We start from the raw sequence: 21783 nt of genomic DNA, 5'->3' as shown, positions 1-21783 counted from the left end.
GCGGACAACGCAAAAGAAAACGTCACCAAAAAAAAAAAAATAAAAAAAGTTGAAAATATTCCAATTGGAGAAACGAGGACACCGATGGCGTCAGGTTTAAAGTCCGTTGAGGTGAAGTAAGAAACTGGATTTCAAACTAGCCATCTTCTGTTGCTTTTCTTCCTTTAGGTTAGCCTGCTGCCATCTTAAAAAGGCTCGACAACATCCGCTTCCTGATAGGTGTTTACCCGAGTTATGACTCTCAGGTTAAAATCGTGAACATTTTCCTTACAAATAACGAGGCGAAAGTAAACGTCATTTTATTTATGTATGTAATTATTATTGAATGATTTTCTTCAAAAACGGGATCGTTCTTCTCGATTTCCATCGGCATGTACAAAGAACCGATGGCTGTCAAATCACCTAATACGATGCCTTCAATGTCACTCCCAAAAAATCTGAAATAAAAGGTACGACAACCTTGTTCATATACAGGATGTTGTTTTCATGTCACAAAGCGAGGCCTTTGTTCTAAATATATATACCCACAGTTTCCACTCAATTAAACTTTTATACCCGAAGAATGTAAAATGTAATGCAAACAAACAGTCTTGCTACTATTTACAGTGGACATCCATTCTTGCTATTTCCGGTTTAACTTAAATGCCGCTCGGCCCGCCCCTAAATCGACGCTAAGTACATTTGAAATGAAAATTAAAGAAGGAAAAAATTTATTTAACTGCGTCACGTTATATGTGATAACCACGCGCAATTGGATTATACCTGATGTTTGTATCGTGTTTTGTTTAAGTTTTACGAATCAAAACTCCATTTCCCACAAAGGTTGCGGTCACTTGACGCGTTCACGTGAGAGAGTACGTCAACAAACTTCCGAGTCAAACATTAACCATGACCATAATCCGCACCCGGTTTCCTCCAAAGTGCAGTACGTACTTGATTCACACTGGCAGGGGAAAGAGCGAGTTGTAACAGGTAGGTAGTATCTGGCACTTGCAAAAATAGATTTACACTTTTCGATCCCGTGTACAGCAAACATGCATGCTCCTTTTCGTTTACGTTGCCAATGGCGGTTTTAAACGCTTGGATTTTGTACTTCACCGCCAGTGGTTTTAAGGGTCGTATCGGAGTTTTACGTTATATTCACATACTTTTTAGATTTACCTGTAAGTTGTTTTGTAAAACATTACTGCAAAAAAAATCCAGTTATTGTCCAATTGTATATTATTTTTTTCATAACTTGGCTGCTGTGAATTGGGAATTTCTCCATTGCGAGCAGAATAAAGGTTTTCTTATCTTATCTTAAAATTGCTTTTCATTTTTGTACGTTATCGTAGACCAGTCAACTATGACGCAATGTGCCGGGAAGAAATTGACTGGCCTGGTTGCGGCCACATTCACTCCATTCACCTCCCAAGGGTATGTATTTTGAAAAAACAAAAAAAAACATTTTATAAATAAGTGCCACAGAATTCACAATACAGTTCCCATTTTTTTATTCCAGGTATAAGTCAGAAGAAGTACATGAGGCCAGCAGCTTTTGGCAGTTTAGTTTTTGTTAACAAATCATTCTCCTGCCCAGGGGCGATTCGAACATCAGAACTTTAGGAGTGCTGATAATTTTGGCGCCGGAGCACATCCTATTGGGGGACATTTAGTCAGCAGGGGTGATTGGAGGAGTTCATTGTTTCATTGATCATTTCATGTTTTATTGTTTTTCAAGCATTTATTCTGTTTTGAGTGACTTGCCATGAATAGTTTAAATTGTTCTACAAATTGGAAGAGGGTAATAACCATAAATCCTCTCAAAATGCCTCTAACAGAAAAACTATTCGCTGCTCCACAGTTAATTGGTGAGCCATGGGAAAAGGTGGAAAGCTTTCAAAATGCTGATCGCCTCACATCTGTCGCTCCACAGTTAATTGGTGAGCCATGGGAAAAGGTGCAAAGCTGAAACTTTCAAAATGCTGATGGCCTCACATCTGTAACGCATAATACCTGAAACCAAATAGACAAAGGACGTGATAGACAAAGGACGTGGATTGTGATTATTGGGCCACTTTGTATGTTTCATGGTACGATACAGTCAGATGACAAAACTACAGGGTGGGGGGGGGGGGAAATAGACGAATAAGCAAGTCTAGAAAGAGGATGTGAGCACTCACATTTTCAGTCCAAGAGAGAAGTTGCTCTTGTTTTTTCAGAGTGGTTCATGTGTGGTAATAGACTCAAAAACAGCAGATGAGGGGACCCTGTTAATTTGTCTCCCACCTGTATCCGCAAATCGACGCCATCTTGTACATGTCATTTTGCTAAATGTGTATGCATATGTGTGCGACATTTGTTTTCCCATAACAGTGAAGTCAACCTATCAGAGATTGGACCTTATATTGACTACTTGAAAGAGAAGCAAGGTGTAAATAGCATTTTTGGTAAGTTGATACATAAATTATTCATTTCAGGACCTGTCTGGTGTGTGTACTTGTTCCCGCCTCAATCGAACATTTTGTCTCATCTCCGTAACCACATTAGCATAACCTGTTTTCTTAGTTTGTCAAATTCGTTCCTTTAAGTCTTTTCAAAGCAACCGGCCAAACGTGCATTTGGTACCCAGGGCCTCAGTGGGGACTTGTTCCACTCGTTCATACCACCACTATCACGTCAGTAAGTAAAGTTAATTTTTCTTTCGGTAAGTCTGGCAAAACTGCTTGTATCTCAAGGCACCACTGTAGTCATGGTTTCTATAACAGCGATGTGATAGTGGTGGCATCAAGAATCAGATAAGTCTCCTCTAAAAGTAACAAATGCACGGCCCGCCTCAGCCCAAAAGGAAACATTAACAGTCATGTTGGAATCAAATATCCTGCCCTGAACAGGACCACTCATCGTTTTCTTCTGGGTCAAATTCTGTGGTTCCTCTTTAGCATCACGTGGTCCGAAACTTGTTTGTGTCTTTGTTGCTGGGGGTGACCCTGTTGCATAATATGGCGTGCAAGGACAAGAATGGAGTGCAGTTAACAAATAAAATGGCTGAGATGTATGAAAGTAAAAATAAGGACTCCAAATATTTGCTTAAGTGCAAGTTTTCAGTGAAAAAAAATTCTCAAGTAAAGAGTAAGTGGTGAGTAACTAATGACATTTTTTTAAATACTGCATCAATGTTAAATAATCCCATTAGGAAAAAAATATTTAATTTGATGACATTGCACTATGACGTGGCTTCACCCGCACGATTCAGCAATGCCTCCCTCTCAGTCTAATTTGAAAACTATTGATTGATTTTATTAATCAGTTTTAAGTTTGTTTTATGTCTGATTGTTACTTTATATGCAGCACTATGTATTCACCTATGGTTGTTTTTTTATCAGAGCATTACATTTTGCAGACGAGACCCCTTGTATGTTTCTCAACCTCCCAAGTGTGGTTATTGTGGGCCGAAATGCCGCGATTGTTCGGCAGACACACATGACTTACTGCTTCCTGGTGAGCTGGCGATTGTTTGTCAGGTCACTATAGATTTCTGCTGCTGTTTCACACATTCTGAGTCACTTTGAGGCCGCTATCACGTGGCGCGTCCGTCTGGTGACTCAGAGATTGCGCAAGCAACAAGGAATCCCTGTTGCTTAAAAATGCAGGTAGACAGGAGAATGGAGTTCAGTGTAATGGAGCAATTCGCAAAAACACTCCAGGAAAAGTAAAAACGACATTGCATTCAAACTACTCAGACATGTAGTTACCCCAAAATTTACTCCTGAAAATAAACGTAAAAGAGCAAATGTAGGTCGTTGCGACGCGTCTCTGGTTGATGGTTAATTAGTTTCGGGGCGCCCTCTAGTGGTAAAGCAGGTGCATAGTTCACTTGGGCTAGTTTACGTATCCATACTCCATGTAAATTACTGTCGGTTCACCGTATTGTTCAATTTGTCGTGCTCTTTTTCTTTGTCGGCGATATTTGGCGACAATGTTTGGTTTTCACCCTCTCTATCTCTCAACTTTTACCTGTTGAGATGCGCTCTCGTAATCCCGCATTAGCCTGTAAAAATAACAAGACCGTACTTGTTCGCAGTCAACGGCACCACCGGAGAGGGAATGTCTCTCAGCGTGGACGAGAGGAAGTTACTGGCCGAGGACTGGTGTCGGAAAGCCAAGGGAAAGTAAGTCTTGCCCCCCACCCCAGCCCGACAGTTTCCTTTGCAATACTGTAATACATTCTACCTTTGTGGCGCCCACCACCACTAGTCGAGGAGAATCTAGACATCATATAGCAAAAAAATGTTTCCTTTGAGTTCCCCCTTTTTAATTTAAAACATTAAACCGGAGTCAGACAGACCTTTGTCCAAAAAAACGTCACTACTGTACGAGAAATATAAGGTTTATTTATTCATTTCATTGCTACTCTGTATTCAATCTCATACACATATTGAAGCAAAACAACAGTTAAGTCTTTTTTTTTCGTACAGAATGGAGCAGGTGATTGTGCACGTTGGCTGCACCAGTCTCAAAGATTCCCAAGAGCTAGTGAGTTCCTCTTTTCCGTGTTCGTGATAACGGCATGCGTGGAAAAAAATAATCCCAACTCGGTCACATGTGAGATCATTGCAGAGGAGATCATTTGCAGATTTTTCTCTCTCTTGGTGACGTTGTAACAAATACTTAAAAGTATTGTCAAACACTCAAATGTTTGTAATTCATATCTTTAGTTTTGTAAGTATCAAGGGACCAAAAAGTATATATTTGTTAAATCGTTATGCACATTTTAACTATAGAGCCAATTGTGTTCTTCAATATATCAGAATTGGGATGGACCTCCAAAAAAAAAAACCACACCAGCACTATCATGTCGGAATTATAGAAACCTTCAATTCTTTACAAAAAGGCAACGCGACAGCATGCAACTGTGCCATCTTCATCATCTAGACCAGGCCATTAAACGCGTACATAAGAGAACCACGTGGCTTTGTGTGAGGAAAGCAAACAAATGCTAACACATCACATCACAACACGCCAATCCAGCAATATTTGAAGACGAGTTGTGGAGCAACACATGGAGCTGGATAGTAATGCTCGCAGGCATATTTTCTTTATCCCCTGTGAAGAGCGACCAATATTACCGCAGCTTACTGAGGAGTGACGGTCTCAACGCATATCCATATGTGTGTATTATACTGCCCCCAACTGGCATGCATCAGAAGGGCTGAAAAAAAAAATCTGAACATCCACAATCATTTAGTGGGAGCAGTGCAGCCAAGAGAAATCCCAAGAGTTTCGTATTGTAAATACAGAACACTGCTTGTGATGATTTGTTCAGGCTCGCCACGCGGTGGGAATCGGAGCTGACGGGATAGCAGTCATTGCTCCCTCCTTCTTCAAACCTCGCTCTGCAGGTACGCGTGGCTTTTATGCAGAGAAACCGTATTCAAGTGCGGTTGCACGTGAAAAGTCAACTGGGATGTGCACAATCGTTTTCCCTACTCAGAGTCGGTGAGGGCATACCTCCAGACGGTTGCCGACGTGGCCCCGAATGTGCCCTTCTACTACTACCACCTTCCAGCTCTTACTGGTGTTAATGGTGAGTCTTGTTGTATTGCGGATGCAGTTGTCAAAAAAAGTTTAGGATGGTGGGCTTTGGGGTGGATTTGGAGGAGGAATTCACAATCCAATAATCCATTTTCCAGATGATGTTTTCCTTGAATGTGTCACGTCTTCTCTCAGTGCCAGCGAGCGATTTGCTGGAAGGCATCGAGACGCTCATTCCTTCATTCCGAGGTGTGAAATTCTCCGGGAGCAACCTGATGGACTTGGGCCAGTGCATCAGCCGCATTCAGCCCCACTGGTCCATCCTGTACGGTGTGGACGAGGTCCGCTGCGCTCACGCCGCATGACCGCACCTCCGCCTCCCTTTTGGCTTCTCACCTTCTCTTGTCCTGTCACGTAGCAACTGTTGGCGGCCCTCGCGTTGGGAGCCCACGGAGCAGTTGGCAGGTCAGCTTTTTTCCACCCTATGCCACTCACCCACAAAGTTGGACAGATTGGGATTTCCTCTGACATTGAGGACGAACTTGAAATGCCCTTCAACCTTTACCGCTCAACTTAATGTTCGACGATCGCACACGTGCAACTTTCACATACACACGAAGTAATACTCACATGCATGAATATATTCTTTATCCTCTGCCCAAAGCATTTACTTTCACTATGGCTTGCTGAGTAGTTGTGACTGTCATGTTTTGTTTGTTATGCACGCACGCACGCACGCACGCACGCACGCACACACACACACACACACACACACACACACACACACACACACACACACACACACACACACACACAGTATATGTTATACTGCCCCTGGTGGCCAAAGGCGCACACCACAAGGATCGGCACAATGTTTTGAAGCATGAAATGAGCAGGCACAAACTCTTAAATTATATGCATTCTATTATTTTTGTTGTCACTTTTTTTTTATAAAGTACAATAGAGTGCTTATTGTGAACAATTTTTTTTTACAAATGTTGGGGGGTGGTTGTGAGGGCTAAAACTGATTCATGGCATTTTAATGGGGAAAGATTTGAGATACAATGTGAAAATTGCATTCTACTCCATTGCGATGTCAAATTTGAATGTGTTAATTGTTCAGTCTGAATTCACATTCATTCAATTGCTGTACTTGCAGTACGTACAACTACCTGGGAAGTCACATGAACAAGCTGTTGTCTGAGTTTGACAGTGGAAACCTTGTGCAGGCCAGGAACCTTCAGGTACAGGTTTTGTGTGTGTCTGTGTGTGTTTGTTTTCCTTCTTCCATCCAGTCATGGTTCTCAAAATGTCCGTCCATATCACTCATGCACTCTTTGTCCTATTTTTGCAGTTCAAGATGCAAGAGCTCATCAACCATGCTGTCAAAGTTGGTCAGTGGATTATTATTATTTGTTTTGAACCGTTCGCTTACTCTTATGCCCCTTCTGGGGAAGGAGAGCAAGAGGCATTTTATGGAGGTTCACTGTACACATACCTGAAAACTAAAACCGGTCATGGGCATGTTATCAAGAAACCTTTCAACCACTTTTTAATTGTTTGGCATCTTTATTTATAAATATCGGTTGAAGTAAAATGTTTCATTAAATTTTTTTTAATGTAATTAAAAAAAAAAAAACTGACAACATACCGTAACTCCCGAACACAAATGTCATTGCGAGCATTTGTTTGCCAAAAAAGCAAAAATGGTCAAAATACAAAAATGATCAAGCGAGTTTTTTTTTTCTTCTTTTTTCCTCAATTTTTATCCGTAGCAGTCTGTCTCCTTGAAATTTCTCTCTGGTGATTGTCAGGATTCGACGTGGGTGTGAATAAGCAGCTGATGAACGAAGTGTCAGGCCTGCAGCTGGGCCCTCCACGTCTCCCCATCCTGCCGTGTCCTCAAAGCCACGCCATAGCCATCAAGCAGAAGTACCAGCACCTCTTCTCCGTACACTGACGTCGCCGCAGCACTCCCGCCACTCAGCATTCAACTACCGTTTCCGTCTTTAAAGAAACCTTTGTTTTATGCTCGTACCATTATTGGAATAATCAAGGGATTGCTTTGACTCTATTAATTGCAATTGTATATTTCTCATGTACTTTTATTGGATGGTCATCTTCCAACATGGATGTTTGTCATTCGATTCATGTTCAATTTGTTGACTGTATGAATGTGTGATTGCTTTGCTCCACTGCCTGTGTGAAAAAATGCACGTCGCAGCATAAACAAGCAGCTATGGAAAGCCATTTAGGGATTTATTGGATGTTCTTGATATCCAGGTACTGTAACGAGAGCTGCGACGAGCTATCAAGGGCCCTTGTAGCCCTGCCCTCACTGAGGTACTGGCACTCCAAAATGATTATTTTTTTTATTTTTATTTTTTTTAATGGCACAATACTAACATGGATTTGTTTGTGCCAGGCCTGTTCAATGAATTTTCATACATGTTTAGACCGTCATCCGTGTTCCCTTCCGAAGTGTTCTTCTTTCTCCCCGTTACTGGATTTTGAGTTTTTTCTTTACCCGGTTGCGGGCTTGGATCTTGTGACGTTGCCAATCTTTGTCAACTGTGGGCCTGTGAATGCCTTTGAGATTGTTCTGTGAGTAAGGGCTACATAAATAAAATTTTGCTTGATTTAATTTTGCTCTTGCTTTTGCTGGAGACGTGAAGTCCTGTTTCGCTTTGGTTGGTAACAGACAAACAAAATTAATCTGTCAAACACTATACGCAGCTGCACATGTGCATAAAAGACGGGTCAACAGCAAATTTGAATCAGATAGGGCTTTTTTTTTTGGGTCCCTAAATGCATTTTTGACGCCAATTTTCAAAATCTGTTTTTTTTCCCTAGCACATAATCTTTTTGAGCTATTAGTGCAGCCCTCACATTTTTTGCTGTATCATTGGTATCGATTTATGGTCTCAGGTTCATTGCAGCTCAAGTTACAGCAGATTTTGTTGTCAGAACAAGTCATCAGAATTTGCAGCACCAGTATAGACACGCCCTCTGCCGAAAAGTCACAAGATTCTGAATTAAGTAGGATAGTATGAAACTTATCTGACAAAATTTTATTCAGTCAACATCTTCGGTGAAGTACTACACAACCAAATGTTACAAAAATATTTCTTATCGCCACTAGGCGGCGGTACATATCTGACAAAATATTGTCATGTTGACATCTTCAGTCCGGAAGCATTCAACCTTTAGGCGCCAAAGCAGTAAAATTGCAAAAAAAGCGACTTTTACAATATGCCTTTCTCTCGAACAATTTTCAGGCTAAAACCATTTTAAGTGTCAACCTGAATGTTTTATTGAAATTTTTTTTTGGACGGAACGGTTTTCAGAATGCAAAAGGATCCGGCTGGCGACGTTACCGGAAGTCTTACGTTGACGGACACGAAGGCTGCGGTGACGCGCTTCCGGCCAGCTCAGCGTCGTCACGTCATCCGTCCTGGTGGTCCGGGTCCTCCTTTTCCCCAATCGGACCCCCTTCCAGGCTGTCAAAATCAACGAAACCCGAAAGGTCGCGTGGCTTCAGCGGACAAGATGGTGCTGCTGACGATGATCGCCCGGCTGGCCGACGGCCTGCCGTTGGCCGCTTCGATGCAGGAGGACGAGCAGGTTCGACACGCCACTTTCCGATCCAACTGGGTTCCGTCTCGTTTGTGTGTCTTGAGCGTACGCAAAACGCCTCCGCGGTTTCGTCCGGTTCAAGTGGGAGCTCCGTTATTTCCACGTGTGCAGGTCGGACACCGTTTAAAAGTCCTCCAGCTGCAGGCCTGTGCAGTGGACAAGTGGCTTGTTTATTTACATCGCGTCACTGCGACCTGATTTCTGTCAGAATCATTTTATTTTGACCAACATCAAATATGACAGAATCCATAATTAGGATTTGTGGGAGAAGACATTGCCCGGAATGTGTTCCACCCAATCAATTGATTTTTTTTTTTTAGTTACCTGCAGTCAGGTGATATTGTGGATGAATGTTTCACGATTGCTTTTATCATGTAATAACATTAATAATAACAACACTGCTGCTAATAATAACTAATCATTATGATTAATTTGGATATAATTGAACAAGTTTAAACATTGTACAACAAATAGTGTACAATTGTATTTATCACATTCTAGATTTTTACCAGCTTTTTCTCCACTTGACTTGATGCGTACATGATTGTTGAATCATCTGGAAATGCTCTTATATATTTCCATTATGTGATGAAGCAAATAATTAAAAGCATGTTCTCAGGGAAGTACCACGCACTAATATAAAACGTAAGCTCCTTTGAAAAACTATTCCTTGCCTTCTTCCATGACGACAATCAAACTGTGTCATCCTGTGTGATATTTGAATTCATACGCTGAAATTGAAGTCTAACATTTTCTCCTTGCTCTCTCGTTTGCTATCAACAAAGGGAAGCGAAAAGGTTTGTTGTTGCTCTTCAGTGCACCTTGTGTCCTTGCATCCTTTTTGTGTTGATGTGCTACGATGCCTTTAAGAACACTCCGAAAGACCAAAAGGCAGATTGTGAACTATTTATGATGGTTAAAGATAACCTACATCCGTTCAAGAGCTCAAGATAAAATGTAGTAAAGGGCCTGGGATCGGGTCAGCCCAATCCTTTGTGACATCGTTTTGAAAGATTGCATATTACACTGAAACGCTGAGTCATGCCAATAATGGGATGTAAGCAGCGTGTACGCATACAGTCCCGTTTCTGTGCTGCGTTCAAGGACACGATGACAGACAAGTGCAGCAAAACAATGTAATAAAAGGTACTACACGGCACGCGCGTGTACTACTATAGCACAGTGTACTATTTGTTTATGCACTGCACAAGTGTTCACCTCCAGTCCTCGAGCGTCGCTATTTTGCATGTTTTAGATGTTTCCACTCCCCCATCACACCCGATTGGAATGATCAATTTCAAACATAAAAGCATATCGGCCCTCAAGAAGCGGAGTTTAACAGCTATGAGATATTGCGACCGTGACGCGTTCAAGGACGCTCCGACAGACAAATTCTGCACAACAATGTGATAAAAGTAGCACCCCCATAAAAACATAAACCTACTTGTTCATGTGCCGCTACAGTGATGTGTTCAAGGATGCTAAGACATACCGAGTGCTCGGAACACAATAGCCCCCCCAGCATACACACCAGGACTAACAAACAAGTAGCGCACATGGCACATTTCAATTCGTGTCGACGTAGCTACTGTGATGCGTTCGAGGCCTCCCCCCCACAAGCACGCCTATGCGCTGTGTGTTGCAGTTGGGCCGGGACCTGCAGCAGTACCAGAGTCAAGCCAAGCAGCTCTTCAGAAAACTCAACGAGCAGAGCCCCACGCGCTGCACCTTAGAAGCCGGCTCCATGTCCTTCCAGTGAGGCGCCGCCAAGATAAAATGAACAGTATCCCAAGTAGTTGTACTTGGTTACATGCCAGTGCGGTCATTTACGTTACATGACGGCTCTCTCGTTTTGCACGCAGCTACGTCCTGGAGAGGGGCGTGTGCTACTTGGTCCTGTGCGAAGCCAGCTTCCCCAAAAAGCTGGCCTTCGCCTACCTGGAGGACCTGCAGGCCGAGTTCCACGAGCAGCACGGCAAGAAGGTGCCCACCGTCTCCCGGCCGTACTCCTTCATCGAGTTCGGTAAGCGCTGTACCGAGAACTGTACCGACAGTGTTTCTGGCACAAGCCACTAGAGGGCGCCTGCGAACAACTGTTTGTAACGGAACGTCCTGTCCTGCGTGCGTCCGCAGACACGTACATCCAAAAGACCAAGAAGGCCTACATTGACAGCCGGGCCCGGCGGAACCTGGGCAGCATCAACACGGAGCTGCAAGATGTGCAGAGGATCATGGTGGCCAACATTGAAGAGGTGCTCCAGAGAGGGGAGGCGCTCTCCGGTAAGTCGACCGCTCAGATTTTGTGCGCCACAGGCAAGCACTTAAGTTGCGCACCACTAAGACTATATTCACATGTTGATACACAAACACTAGTTACCTGGGGAAAAAGTAACTCTCACTTTAATGACTTCATTTTAAAAGTAACTTGGTTACCGGTTACTTTGTTTTAAAAGTAACTAAGTCAGATCTGCTTTCAGCAGATGCCGAGAACCCCGCTGGACATACATACAAATGGCGACTGGTTTTGCCAATACTTTGTTGGAAGGGCATTTTTAAACAGTAATGGTTAAGGATAAAGTTTTTCTTAAAAATATTGACCTGACATCACCACGTTCATTTCATATTCACGTCATTTCCACAAATCCATAACGGTATTCGTTGGTGTGCTTGTTGACTCACCAGTCCAAGTTGCACTGCAGCGGCGACTTGTTTTTTTTTTCTTCCATGCAGTCCAGCACAAAGAATCATCCCAGATCCTGAGTCACTTTGTTGTTGATTTATTAATAGCAAAAATAAGCACAAATCATGAGTAACATTTCCGTGATCTGCCCTTCATAGTCCAAATCTGTCTTGTCACTCCCACTCGTGTATGTCTGAGCCTGCACACAGGTGTCCTAAATCAACTCCCAATGACTGCAGTCAGGTGCCCCAACCCAAAAAGGAGGGGCAACAAAAAAACCACAAACCAGATTCCCGATCCCGAATGCATGTACCAAAATTCTATTCTCAAACAATTTGACCCTTCAAATTATGTTCTACGTCGATTAACTATTCAATTAATAAACAAAAAATTATTTTGGCCTCGGTAAGCCACAGTGATGAGTTGCTCTTCGCAGAGGATAAATAATATGGATGCGAGCACTGCTCATTGTTGCTCAGAATCCGTTGTTTTAAGGGTTACAATTACTACGACGACATCATGTTATCAAGTGCTTTAACTGTGCTTTGTCCCCGCCCCGTCCCCTCTCCTCTCCTCCCCCAGCATTGGACTCCAAGGCCAGCAACTTGTCCAGCCTGTCCAAGAAGTACCGCAGCGACGCCAAGTACCTGAACACACGCTCCACATACGCCAAGCTGGCAGCCGGCGGCGTTTTCTTCATTATGCTCATCGTCTACGTGCGCTTCTGGTGGCTCTGAGAAGGCAGGACAGTGCTGTCGTCAATATCCACACACGCAAAAAAAAACAAACAAACAAAAAAAAAACCTTACCCTCGAATAAGACTAAGACAACAGCTCTTTTCCAGAACTACAAAATAAAGCATGATATGGTTTTGAGATGAGTGGCCCCGCGTTGGGAAAGTCAACGCGTGGGTGTCTTGAAGGGGCAACCGTGTGCAAAAAAAAAAAAGAAAAAAAAAGAGAGGGTAGACCATGGGGGGCTTCTGTTGTAAGTTTCCCCAAACCTGGCAAATGCTGCTTATGATCTTTAATACCGTATAGTTTACACCAAAGTGGGTTTTGGGACTCATTGATGATTGAGTCATTAAAAACTCTCCCGGTGACACCATTTATTTGAGACGTTTTTGTATTTTGGAAGATTTCGCCTCACACTGTAGTAGGACACGGCTATATCGTAATCCCCCCCTCCCCCCTCCCCGCACACTACATTTCTGCTCCGTTTTATCTTGTACAAAGTTTACTCATGTGAATTTCCAAGTCAGTCCAGGTAGAGGCGGTTGAGTCGCAGGCTGCTTTTCTCTTCCGTCTGCTGTCTTGTGAATAAAATAAAAAAAAAAAATGTTAGCACAACGCACAGATGCTTGGACTCCAGTTTTTGTGAAAAATGCAATGGTCTTTAGGTACCCACACATAACATTTAACACACTCATGCACGCTGTAACCTGATAACACGATAAGCTGTCCACTGTAGTGACCGCTGTCCCTGAAAGCGTTATTTGGCATGTTTTTTTTTTCCCCACTATGAAAGTGATGCAATTATTTTTTTAAAAAATTTAAATCGGTGTCACAAGAGACCTAGAAAAGCTTCATAAATTAATTTGCATTTTTGAATTTTAATTCATTTGCAACACAAAAAAAAAATAACGGCAATGAGCGAAATCTACCTGTACATACAGCGATGCCTTGAGATATAAGTGTAATTTGTCCCGTGACCACCCGTGTAACCCAAATCATCCTTGAAAAGAGTAGCATGGTAAGTGTTCCTCGGAAAAAAAAAAAACAAGGCAGAGGTTTTTTTTTTTTTTCTTAAAAAGTATATTTCATATTTTAAGCCCATATAAGATTGTGGTGCACAGGTTCAATAGTAACTTTGCGCATAAATATTGTACCGGTAAAATATTTTGTAAAAAAATGGACTTAATTCAAATTCAAAAGGAATGAACCTAACAGTTATATCAAAAAATGTTATATGTTCAGAAACAAACCCAAAAAAGTTATATACAACTGAATTGTACTGTACTTAAAATGTGAAAACTACATTGCACTGGATTTTTTTTTTTTTTTTGGGCGGGGGGGTAAAAAAAAAAAATTAGGCTGTCTGCCTAAGCTACAAGCTTCATTGTTCTCCTTGCAAGAAGACAATTTAGTGTAATTTTTATTAACCAAAAAAAAAAAAAAAAAACGTCAGTCCTCATTATTTTAACTGTGACTGCTATTTTAGGACCATCAGTTAAAAAAAAAAAAAAGTTTCAAGGGTAGTAGGACACAATTTCATTCATTGAGAAACAGTTGGACCACGTGCCAAAAATAAACAAAAAAACTAATACTGTTCCTGTTCCTCCTCGGCAAACTGTCCCTTGTAGCTGGGGTATCCCAACAGAGACATGTTCCCCTTGAGGAACACCAAGTTCTGGAAGTCGGGACTGGCCAGGGCGGCCCGCTTCGGCCTGAGGACGTCGCCGGCTGTGGAGAATGTCCTCTCCACGGCCGCAGAACTCGGGAGCGGGGTGTTGTACTTGATGAACAAGTCGACCCAGGCCTCCCTGTGCTCCTTGGGGAAGAGGGCCCAGGAGAGGGCTTTCCGCTGGGGCTTCCAGTCTTGGATGCTGGCCCTCAGCACCACATCGTGGTCGCCGACAAACAGCTCCCTGTTCCGTCATCAGCATGAGTGGTTGAGTGACATTTTGGGGGGGGTAAATCACTGAATAACCATTTAATGGTTTTAAAAAAAATGGCGAAGTTAAACATGAGCTCTTACTTGAAAACCCTGTCCTGGTGGCTCTTCACGGCAGGCCGGACATTTTGCTCCTGCTGCACGTCGCTCACCAGGGCTTTGAGCTCGCCGAGGATCCTGTCCTTGATGGCGTCAGCCTGCTCGGGGACAATCCTCGCCAGGAAGGCGGGTGTGAAGGAGGGGTGCAAGGCAGAGGCCATGAGCAGGTCTTGGTCCTCAAAGAGGGAGCCAAACCTATACATGAGTGATGGGGAATTGGCAAACACAATGTTCTCCTGTTTAAAAGTTCATTTTGTTAACACGATTGATTGACCTCGAACGCGTGTGGTGTTCATACAGCATGTACACAATGGAGCACAGGGAATCAGGGGTCAATTTGAGGTGAATAGACCCCACAGGCGCCTGTTAACTGACAACTCGGAAAGGAAGTTTTAACTTCGGGCGTACTCGGTACGCTCCATCATGAGAAAAGGTCACTAGCCAGGTTACAGATGTATCACTTCATGGAAAGGCCACTCGTTAAAATGTCGACGTTTCTGTTGGTTTATGGATGTGGGTGCTTGTACCAAGGGAATGCCTTGGCCTTTAGGGGTTCACTGAAGGGCGACCTGTAGGGGCCGTCCAGGGGCATGGTATGTAAATGAAGAAGGGAGTGTTTTTCTGATACATCACTTGTAATTTGCATACACGATCAATAAAAAGCCGGCAGAGGCTGCAGAGGCCGGGTGTCAGTTGACAAGCGCGCACTAGAGTGGCTTCATCGAAAACTGCGCCTCCTGCCGGCAGTGAAAGTCCATCTGTTCCTGCGTCGTCGAGCCTCTGTTCAACTGTCCGAGTGAACATCTCTGACACAAATGTCAGTGTCAAAAGGTGAAAACAAAGTCGTCGATATCAGTCTGTCTCTCTGTACAAATATACATCCATAAACACCCACACACACCTTTTTTCAAAGCCCCTGAGGAGGGACTGGACCAGGGGCTCTGCGTACTGCAGTTCACCCCTCTGCTGGTGCTGCAGCAGCCACCTTTTCAAGACCAGGAGCGTTGGCAGGAGGACGCCCATGTAGGCGCTGTCCTCCCCCCGCAGGTTGTCCAGGGTGTCCACCACGGGTTTCATGACATCCCTGTACTCTGTCAGGACCTGGAAAGTTCAAAAAGGTAACCAGACGTGGGGCTAACTACGACCGTGGCCAAAACCTACGTTAAGTTGCCTTGTATGATGTCTTAAATGTATTTTTGTAATCTATAAGAACATCGTGGCAGTCAAAGAAGACTTGCGTTGCTCCGGAAATAGAACGTGGGCGAGTGTGGCTATATTGCAATTGATGCTGGCTGCTCGTATATCATTTTTACAATAAACTCCATTATTTCATCCATTGTGAAATGACATAAATATGGTTGTGTAATGCTATAAAACGCGATCCGATAACAACCTATCGCCCAGCCCCCGCGGGCAACCAGGCGACCCATAAATATAAGATGAACTATAAAGAAGAACGCTTGCTAGCTTTCCGACTTTTGCCGAATTAATATATGTATAAATGAATCTCATTTTTACCCTCCCCATACCTTGATGTCCCGATCAAGAATGGTTGCTCCGGCCTTGCCGCTAGGCTGGTGAACGATGATGTTGTTGATGGCCTCCACCTGCTCAGGCAGTGACATCACCTCCAACAGCACCTTCACACTATTGAAGTAACAGTTCCACCTGCAGAAATAAACACATTTCTCTACTTTCTCCCTTTCATAATTTTGCTGCAGTACATTGGGAATGTCTCCATTGTAAGTTTATTTAAGGTTTTCTTATCTTATATAGGGTGCACCGAATTATAATAGCGGCTGCAGTTATGTTACGCATCCACTAGATGGAGATACGCTAAAGGGAATACAATACAATACGGCTTTATTTATATCGAGCTTTCACAACCGCTGCAGCTGGAACAAAGCGCTTCACGGAACATTTAAAATATGACATCCAAGAAATCAGAATATTGATCCATATATAAGGCGCATCGGATTACAAGGCGCACTGTCGGCTTTGGAGAAAATTGGATGCTTTTCGGTGCGCCATATAGTGGAAAATATGGTCAATTGTCGTTTGGATGTTATCAAGAAAAAAAAAAAAATCCCAAAGTCAAATATTAAGATATTAGCGTTGGCGATTTAATTTGAACGTAATCATTTCTTCCAACTTGCCTTACTAGAAGAGGAGTTGGGAGCTTCCTGTTGACAGCCTCCTTGATCTGATTGGCGGCAATGGGGATCCGGTTCTGGAGGTTCCACAGATGCTGGGCCTTGGCGGTTGCCTCGCACCAGGGCGTGTCCCCCACGCTCCAGCCCGTGACCGCCCTGATGTCGGTGGTCGCCATGAGGTTCAGGGTATGCGCACTGAAACCAAAGAAACACAAAGTTCTCTTTGTGACCAACTTTCTGGATAACGTCTGACGTTTTCCTGCGGTCATTTCCAAACGTCTTCCAATTCCTCACCTACAGCGGCGGTGAGGCGGCAGAGCGACCCGGGGCTCGGCGTCAACGTCCTCGCCGTCGAGGTGTCCCTGGACGTCGCCCGGCTGTCCCGGCAACACTTCCTCATCCTCCTCCTGCGGTTCCCCAAAGGCGTTGAGGACCGCGACGTAGTTTGTGCCGTTGTCTGTGGTGGTGGCGACCACCTTCTTGACAATGCCAAACTCCTGGTGGACGTCACGGATGACCTCGGCCAAGAGCTGATCTGTCTGGTTGACCGAAGAAAAAGATGCGTGGCTGCTGTTGGAACCAATTTATTCAGTACCCATTTGAGCTTTTTAAAAATTTTATCCGAGTGCCTCAGTGAAATCATTCAAATCAATATCAGCTTTTTTAAACTGAAACGTGATCTCTTTTCATTTTTTACCTTCAACTCCCTGCATGCCAGAGTTGCCTTCCTCCTTACCAGGCTGGGCCGGTCGATCCAGTGCACGGTCATGCCCAGAAAGGCTCTGTGAAAAAAAAACATCGGTCATTTACGGACAGTGGTGCCTCTATTTACAAAATTAAGTGGTCGTGGAAGACATTTCTTAACTAGAAAATGTAAGTCGAGACGTGTTTTCCATGTAAATTCCCTAATCCGTTCCAAGCCCCCCCAAAATTCAGACATAAATGTTTTCAAAAGCATAAAAATGCATCAAAATTTTTAACAAATACATGTTATAATTCGATTATTGCACAATAAAAAGAGAATTGTGCATAACGTAAAAAACAATGACTAGAGTAAAGAATAAAAATGATGGTCATGTAACTTTCAACTACGTCCTTGTCGTTTTTTTGCTTCGAACATGTCCAAGGCAAACATCGGCATGGTGAGCGATCGCCCGACTGGTGAACACTTTTTTTCTGGGTGATTCACATTTACGTCAAACTATCGGACCGCCTCATGGCCCGAGGGGCGAATGACGAGGACGCCGCATTGACACATTCTACCTATCGACAGACATAGACACATTCGGTAGAGGTCCCATCTTAGCCAATGGGATGCCAGGATGATGCTAGCTAACAGCCAATGGCAGAGCAGCTCTAAGTATGTCGCGTTCAGGAAACTCGGAGCTGTGAGTAGAAGGCCATTCTGTATTTTTACCTTTCGGACCTTGAAATTTCTTTCGTAACAAGAGGCGTTTCATAACTTGAAAATTTCGTATGACGAGACATTCATAAGTAGACTGTATATTGAATATTGTATTTATGATCAGCATATACATATGTCAAGTATAGTATTGGATGAACTCGAAATACTTTTACCGGCTGTGCACCGTCCAGCAGTCAGCGGTGGTTGCCACCCACTTCTGCTTGCTGAGCAGGTTGTTGACTTCCAGCTTGGCCTTGTGCATCAGCTCATCCAGACCCCTCGCCAGGATCTTCCGGGACATGAGCTGGAACTCGGGACTGAGGTAGGCAAACAGCTCCCTGGTGTAGGGGTGTTCACAAAGGCCCAGCGGGGAAAGCGTCTCCACAAACCATCTGCGAATGACAAAACCTTCATTATCATCAAAAAAAGAAGAAAAAAAAAAAAGAAAATGCATGCAATGAGCGGCGTGACATAGACATGAAATTGGTACTTCAGCAAAACCAAAAGATGATTGTTCCTCACCGTGTGAACATCTGCCTGGCCTTGTCCTGGTTGAACTTGTCCCTGACCGGTTCCTCCAAGGTGCTCAATTGGTGCTTCTTGGAACGTCGCTCCTTGGCCTGGCCACGGCCGCCACGCCGGCTGTTTCCGGCCAAGGCGGCCATAAGCGCGGCCTTTTTTCCAGGGTGAACCTATTTTTGGGGGGGGGGGGGGGAAATAATGCTCATGATATTATTATTCTTTCCAAACTTCATTTCATAACTTCTACTTTATATTTATTCTGTACCAAAGTAGGAACCTCGAAGTGTTTTTAAATCAAAAGGAATGTTCAACTTTAAAGTTTGAACTCACTTTTTCATAGTGCATGCTAAGATGGGCTCTGGAAATTGAGGTAAAGGTCACACCCTTGTTTTTGCACCCAGGCTGCATGCACTTAGCCGAGCCAGTGTAGACGTTTTTCTTGCCCTTGCCTTCAGTTTTCAACAACTTTGAAAAGACAAAAAACCTAGAAAGAAAATTCCGCAAATCGGTCACGACGTGATGAACTGGCGAGTGGCGAAATACACTTAATTAAATGATGCAACCTGGTCAAACAAAATATTTAAAAAATGAGATTTTCTTACATTTCGCAGTTCTGGAGGTAGCCTTTGAGCTCCCGGATGCCCTCGGCATTGTCCTGGTCCCATGCCGTCTCCTCCATCTCCTCCGGCTCCTCCGGGGGTAGCGTGTCGCGCAGAGACTCGGTGCAGTCACACCGAAGGCAAGCTGAGCATTTCTGCCGGCGCGTTTCCATCTATGGTCAATGCAGTTCGAGCGGTCAGGCGCGGTTCCATGCTGGGGTCAGGTTTCAAGCGAAAAAAAAAAAAAAAGAAAAAAAAACATTGCTCCTTCGCCCATTTAGTTGTGATGAGACGAAATCAACTTTTGGTGGTGGGGCAGCGGCGACAGCCAATCGGTGTCGAGAATGCACTCGCTATGTCACGCGCAGCGCAAGCAGACACGCAGTCAAGTCAAGGTGGGGAAAAAAAAAAGACTGCATGCTTATTTTTCCATCCATTGGTACGTGTATGAATAAAGATGTATTGTATATGGAATTATAAATATTGTTAGGTACTGTTGTAAAACAATATGTATGTGGTTTACTGGGTCTCAAACTTAAAGCACAGTTTAGCGTGCGTGTGTGCGTAAGCGCATTGAGTTACCTTTTCTCGCTCCATCTGAGAGAGATTCTTCCTCGATTTATTGCGCTGGTGCATGAACGTCAAAAGATCCTCGTTCACGTCTACGTAAAAGAGCAGGCACAATCAGAGCAGTTGCAAGAGTTTTTGATCAGCGCGATTCGTTATATTACTTTGGGACTTCTTTTCAGTCTTCACCGGGTCTTTGGTGGGGTTGCTGTGATCAGTGTCAGAAGAGTGCGATGTCATGTCGTCCGCATCTGAGAGCGGAACCAAGAAGTCCGGTTGTGATCCTCCACTGTGTTCGCCGTCATTTTCCGTTGCCATGTGTTCATCGCACATCATCTCACTTTGACCGCGGGGAAGCTGTGAGGACTGATCTTGATCAGATTCCTTCTTCACTTGGACATTGGTCAACGTAAATGTTTTGATATCGGCCTCCTCCTTCAGCTCTTGAGGCGGCTCCCCAATCTGGCTCCTCCACACGTTCTCCTCTTCCATTTTAATGTGAGGAGGCTCTGCTGGTGCTTCCTGCTGCATTTCTGCACCGCGCATGGAAAGAAAACAGTGATGGAGTGGCCACAAATTACATTTGAACATTACAGTCAACACCGACTACATCATTGTGAACACAAAGTATTTAATTTTTGTTGTTGTTGTTTTTTTTTACTCACTGTTGTGAATCTGTATTTTCATATGCTGCATTTCTGCACCGCGCATGGAAAGAAAACAGGGATGGAGTGGCCACAAATTACATTTGGACATTACAGTCAACACCGACTACATCACTGTGAACACAAAGTATTTAATTTTTGTTGTGTTTTTTTTTTTACTCACTGTTGTGAATCTGTATTTTTATACTGTTCGTGAACTATGTCTGTGTTATTCAAAATTTGTATTTCGTGCGCACGTTACACGCGTCGTGCCCGCAACGTATTTTTGACCAACTTGAACATTGATTTTCCAACGCTTCATGAAGGTGGACGACAATAAAACGCGACTAAAAGCATTTGTATTGCAACACGACTGTTCAACAGATCGTGCAAACGGAATCGTTTCACGTGAGAAATAGTCAACAAACCTGCATCGTGCAATGCACCGTGAACGTGAGGCTTGAGGAGAGCGTTGAGTAGCTCGCGTTGCTGTTCTTTCTCCGCTTTAGTGCGAGAAAGTTCCTCCTCGTACTCCGCTATCGTTCTATCAAATAGTTCGAAAATCTCTTCGACGGCCACGTCTAGCCGCTGCTTCACCAAGGTCCTGAACATTCGAACTTTACACATTTTCACACAATGACGACAGCTCTCTAGTTTGCGGTGACTCACTTCCGCCCTTCACCGGAACACAAACCACACGGCGCATGCGCGGGTCGTTTATCCCGCCCCCCGCCGTCAGCCAACTCCGCCCCTACGAGTGCTTCTGTGGTGTGTCGCAGCAGTTACCCTCGAGGAACATTGTGTAGAATTCCACCTTAAACTCGAAGCGCGTGCATGAGTGTCCACAATTCACTCCAGACGACTTCAACGACTTCCTCGAGGCACTTTTAGAAAAGCAACGCCAAGTCTTACGGAGGCTGTAACGTTCATCTTGAGGAATTACTTTCACCAAGTTTGTCTCCCCTGAGTCTCCGTAGCAAAGAGATGACATAAAACATAAATTTGTCCAGGAAGTGCACAAAGCAAGACCAAGACAAGCCTTGTTTCAGGACTGTACAAGTAACTCGCACCAGCCAATATTGACTTTCTGCTCACGGATGGCAGCAGAGGCTACACTCTCGTGATCGCTCTTCCTTCTCTGCCTTTTATTGAGTTCAAGCAACATGTTATTCACGGGTTCAGACACAAGACAATAACAGTCCCTTCCTTTTGTTTGCACGCTGCGCCTTTATGTATCTTGAGTCGGCATCCTGTTTCCTGCTCTGTTTTCCTCACACTGTATCTGTAACCT

The 21783-nt window shown here is 43.9% G+C and overlaps 3 protein-coding genes across 8 annotated transcripts; 2 read left to right on the top strand and 1 right to left on the bottom strand.

The window, feature by feature from the left end:
• Positions 1–24: 24 nt before the first annotated feature.
• Positions 25–8161, top strand: npl (N-acetylneuraminate pyruvate lyase (dihydrodipicolinate synthase)). Of its 4 annotated transcripts, none has more exons than XM_019893157.1 (12): positions 25–111; positions 1340–1416; positions 2356–2429; positions 4064–4151; positions 4458–4515; positions 5306–5381; positions 5474–5566; positions 5710–5855; positions 5933–5979; positions 6674–6758; positions 6869–6908; positions 7329–8158. In XM_019893157.1, exons 1-12 carry the CDS (start codon positions 85–87, stop codon positions 7472–7474), a joined length of 957 nt encoding a protein of 318 aa, XP_019748716.1. In that variant the 5' UTR covers positions 25–84; the 3' UTR covers positions 7475–8158. The 4 variants fall into 4 exon arrangements, with proteins under 4 accessions (XP_019748716.1, XP_019748718.1, XP_019748715.1 ...); XM_019893159.1 differs by having other exon boundaries at positions 34–116; XM_019893156.1 differs by lacking the exon at positions 25–111 and adding an exon at positions 774–972 and having other exon boundaries at positions 1335–1416; positions 7329–8161.
• Positions 8162–8660: 499 nt separating this feature from the next.
• Positions 8661–13180, top strand: LOC109529737 (vesicle-trafficking protein SEC22b-B). Of its 2 annotated transcripts, XM_019893163.1 has the most exons (6): positions 8661–9138; positions 9936–9947; positions 10796–10905; positions 11013–11173; positions 11284–11430; positions 12413–13180. In XM_019893163.1, the coding sequence occupies exons 1-6, from the start codon at positions 8863–8865 to the stop codon at positions 12565–12567; spliced, it is 861 nt and encodes a 286-aa protein (XP_019748722.1). In that variant the 5' UTR covers positions 8661–8862; the 3' UTR covers positions 12568–13180. The 2 variants fall into 2 exon arrangements, with proteins under 2 accessions (XP_019748722.1, XP_019748723.1); XM_019893164.1 differs by lacking the exon at positions 9936–9947 and having other exon boundaries at positions 8672–9138.
• Positions 13181–14080: 900 nt separating this feature from the next.
• LOC109529736 (uncharacterized) lies at positions 14081–21191 on the bottom strand. 2 transcript variants are annotated; one of them, XM_019893161.1, is made up of 14 exons: positions 20921–21191; positions 20013–20381; positions 19864–19943; positions 19285–19454; positions 19013–19166; positions 18683–18852; positions 18334–18552; positions 17453–17537; positions 17050–17294; positions 16759–16950; positions 16132–16270; positions 15504–15703; positions 14588–14797; positions 14081–14477 (listed from the first exon to the last, which is right to left on the bottom strand). In XM_019893161.1, the coding sequence occupies exons 1-14, from the start codon at positions 21117–21119 to the stop codon at positions 14150–14152; spliced, it is 2760 nt and encodes a 919-aa protein (XP_019748720.1). In that variant the 5' UTR covers positions 21120–21191; the 3' UTR covers positions 14081–14149. The 2 variants fall into 2 exon arrangements, with proteins under 2 accessions (XP_019748720.1, XP_019748721.1); XM_019893162.1 differs by lacking the exon at positions 20921–21191 and having other exon boundaries at positions 19285–19495; positions 19864–20121.
• Between the last annotated feature and the right edge of the window lie 592 nt (positions 21192–21783).

Source organism: Hippocampus comes, unplaced genomic scaffold, assembly GCF_001891065.2.
Source record: "Hippocampus comes isolate QL1 unplaced genomic scaffold, H_comes_QL1_v1.1 scaffold229, whole genome shotgun sequence".
NCBI classification, from domain to species: Eukaryota; Metazoa; Chordata; class Actinopteri; order Syngnathiformes; family Syngnathidae; genus Hippocampus; species Hippocampus comes.
This window is presented reverse-complemented; position numbering and strand designations above follow the sequence as displayed.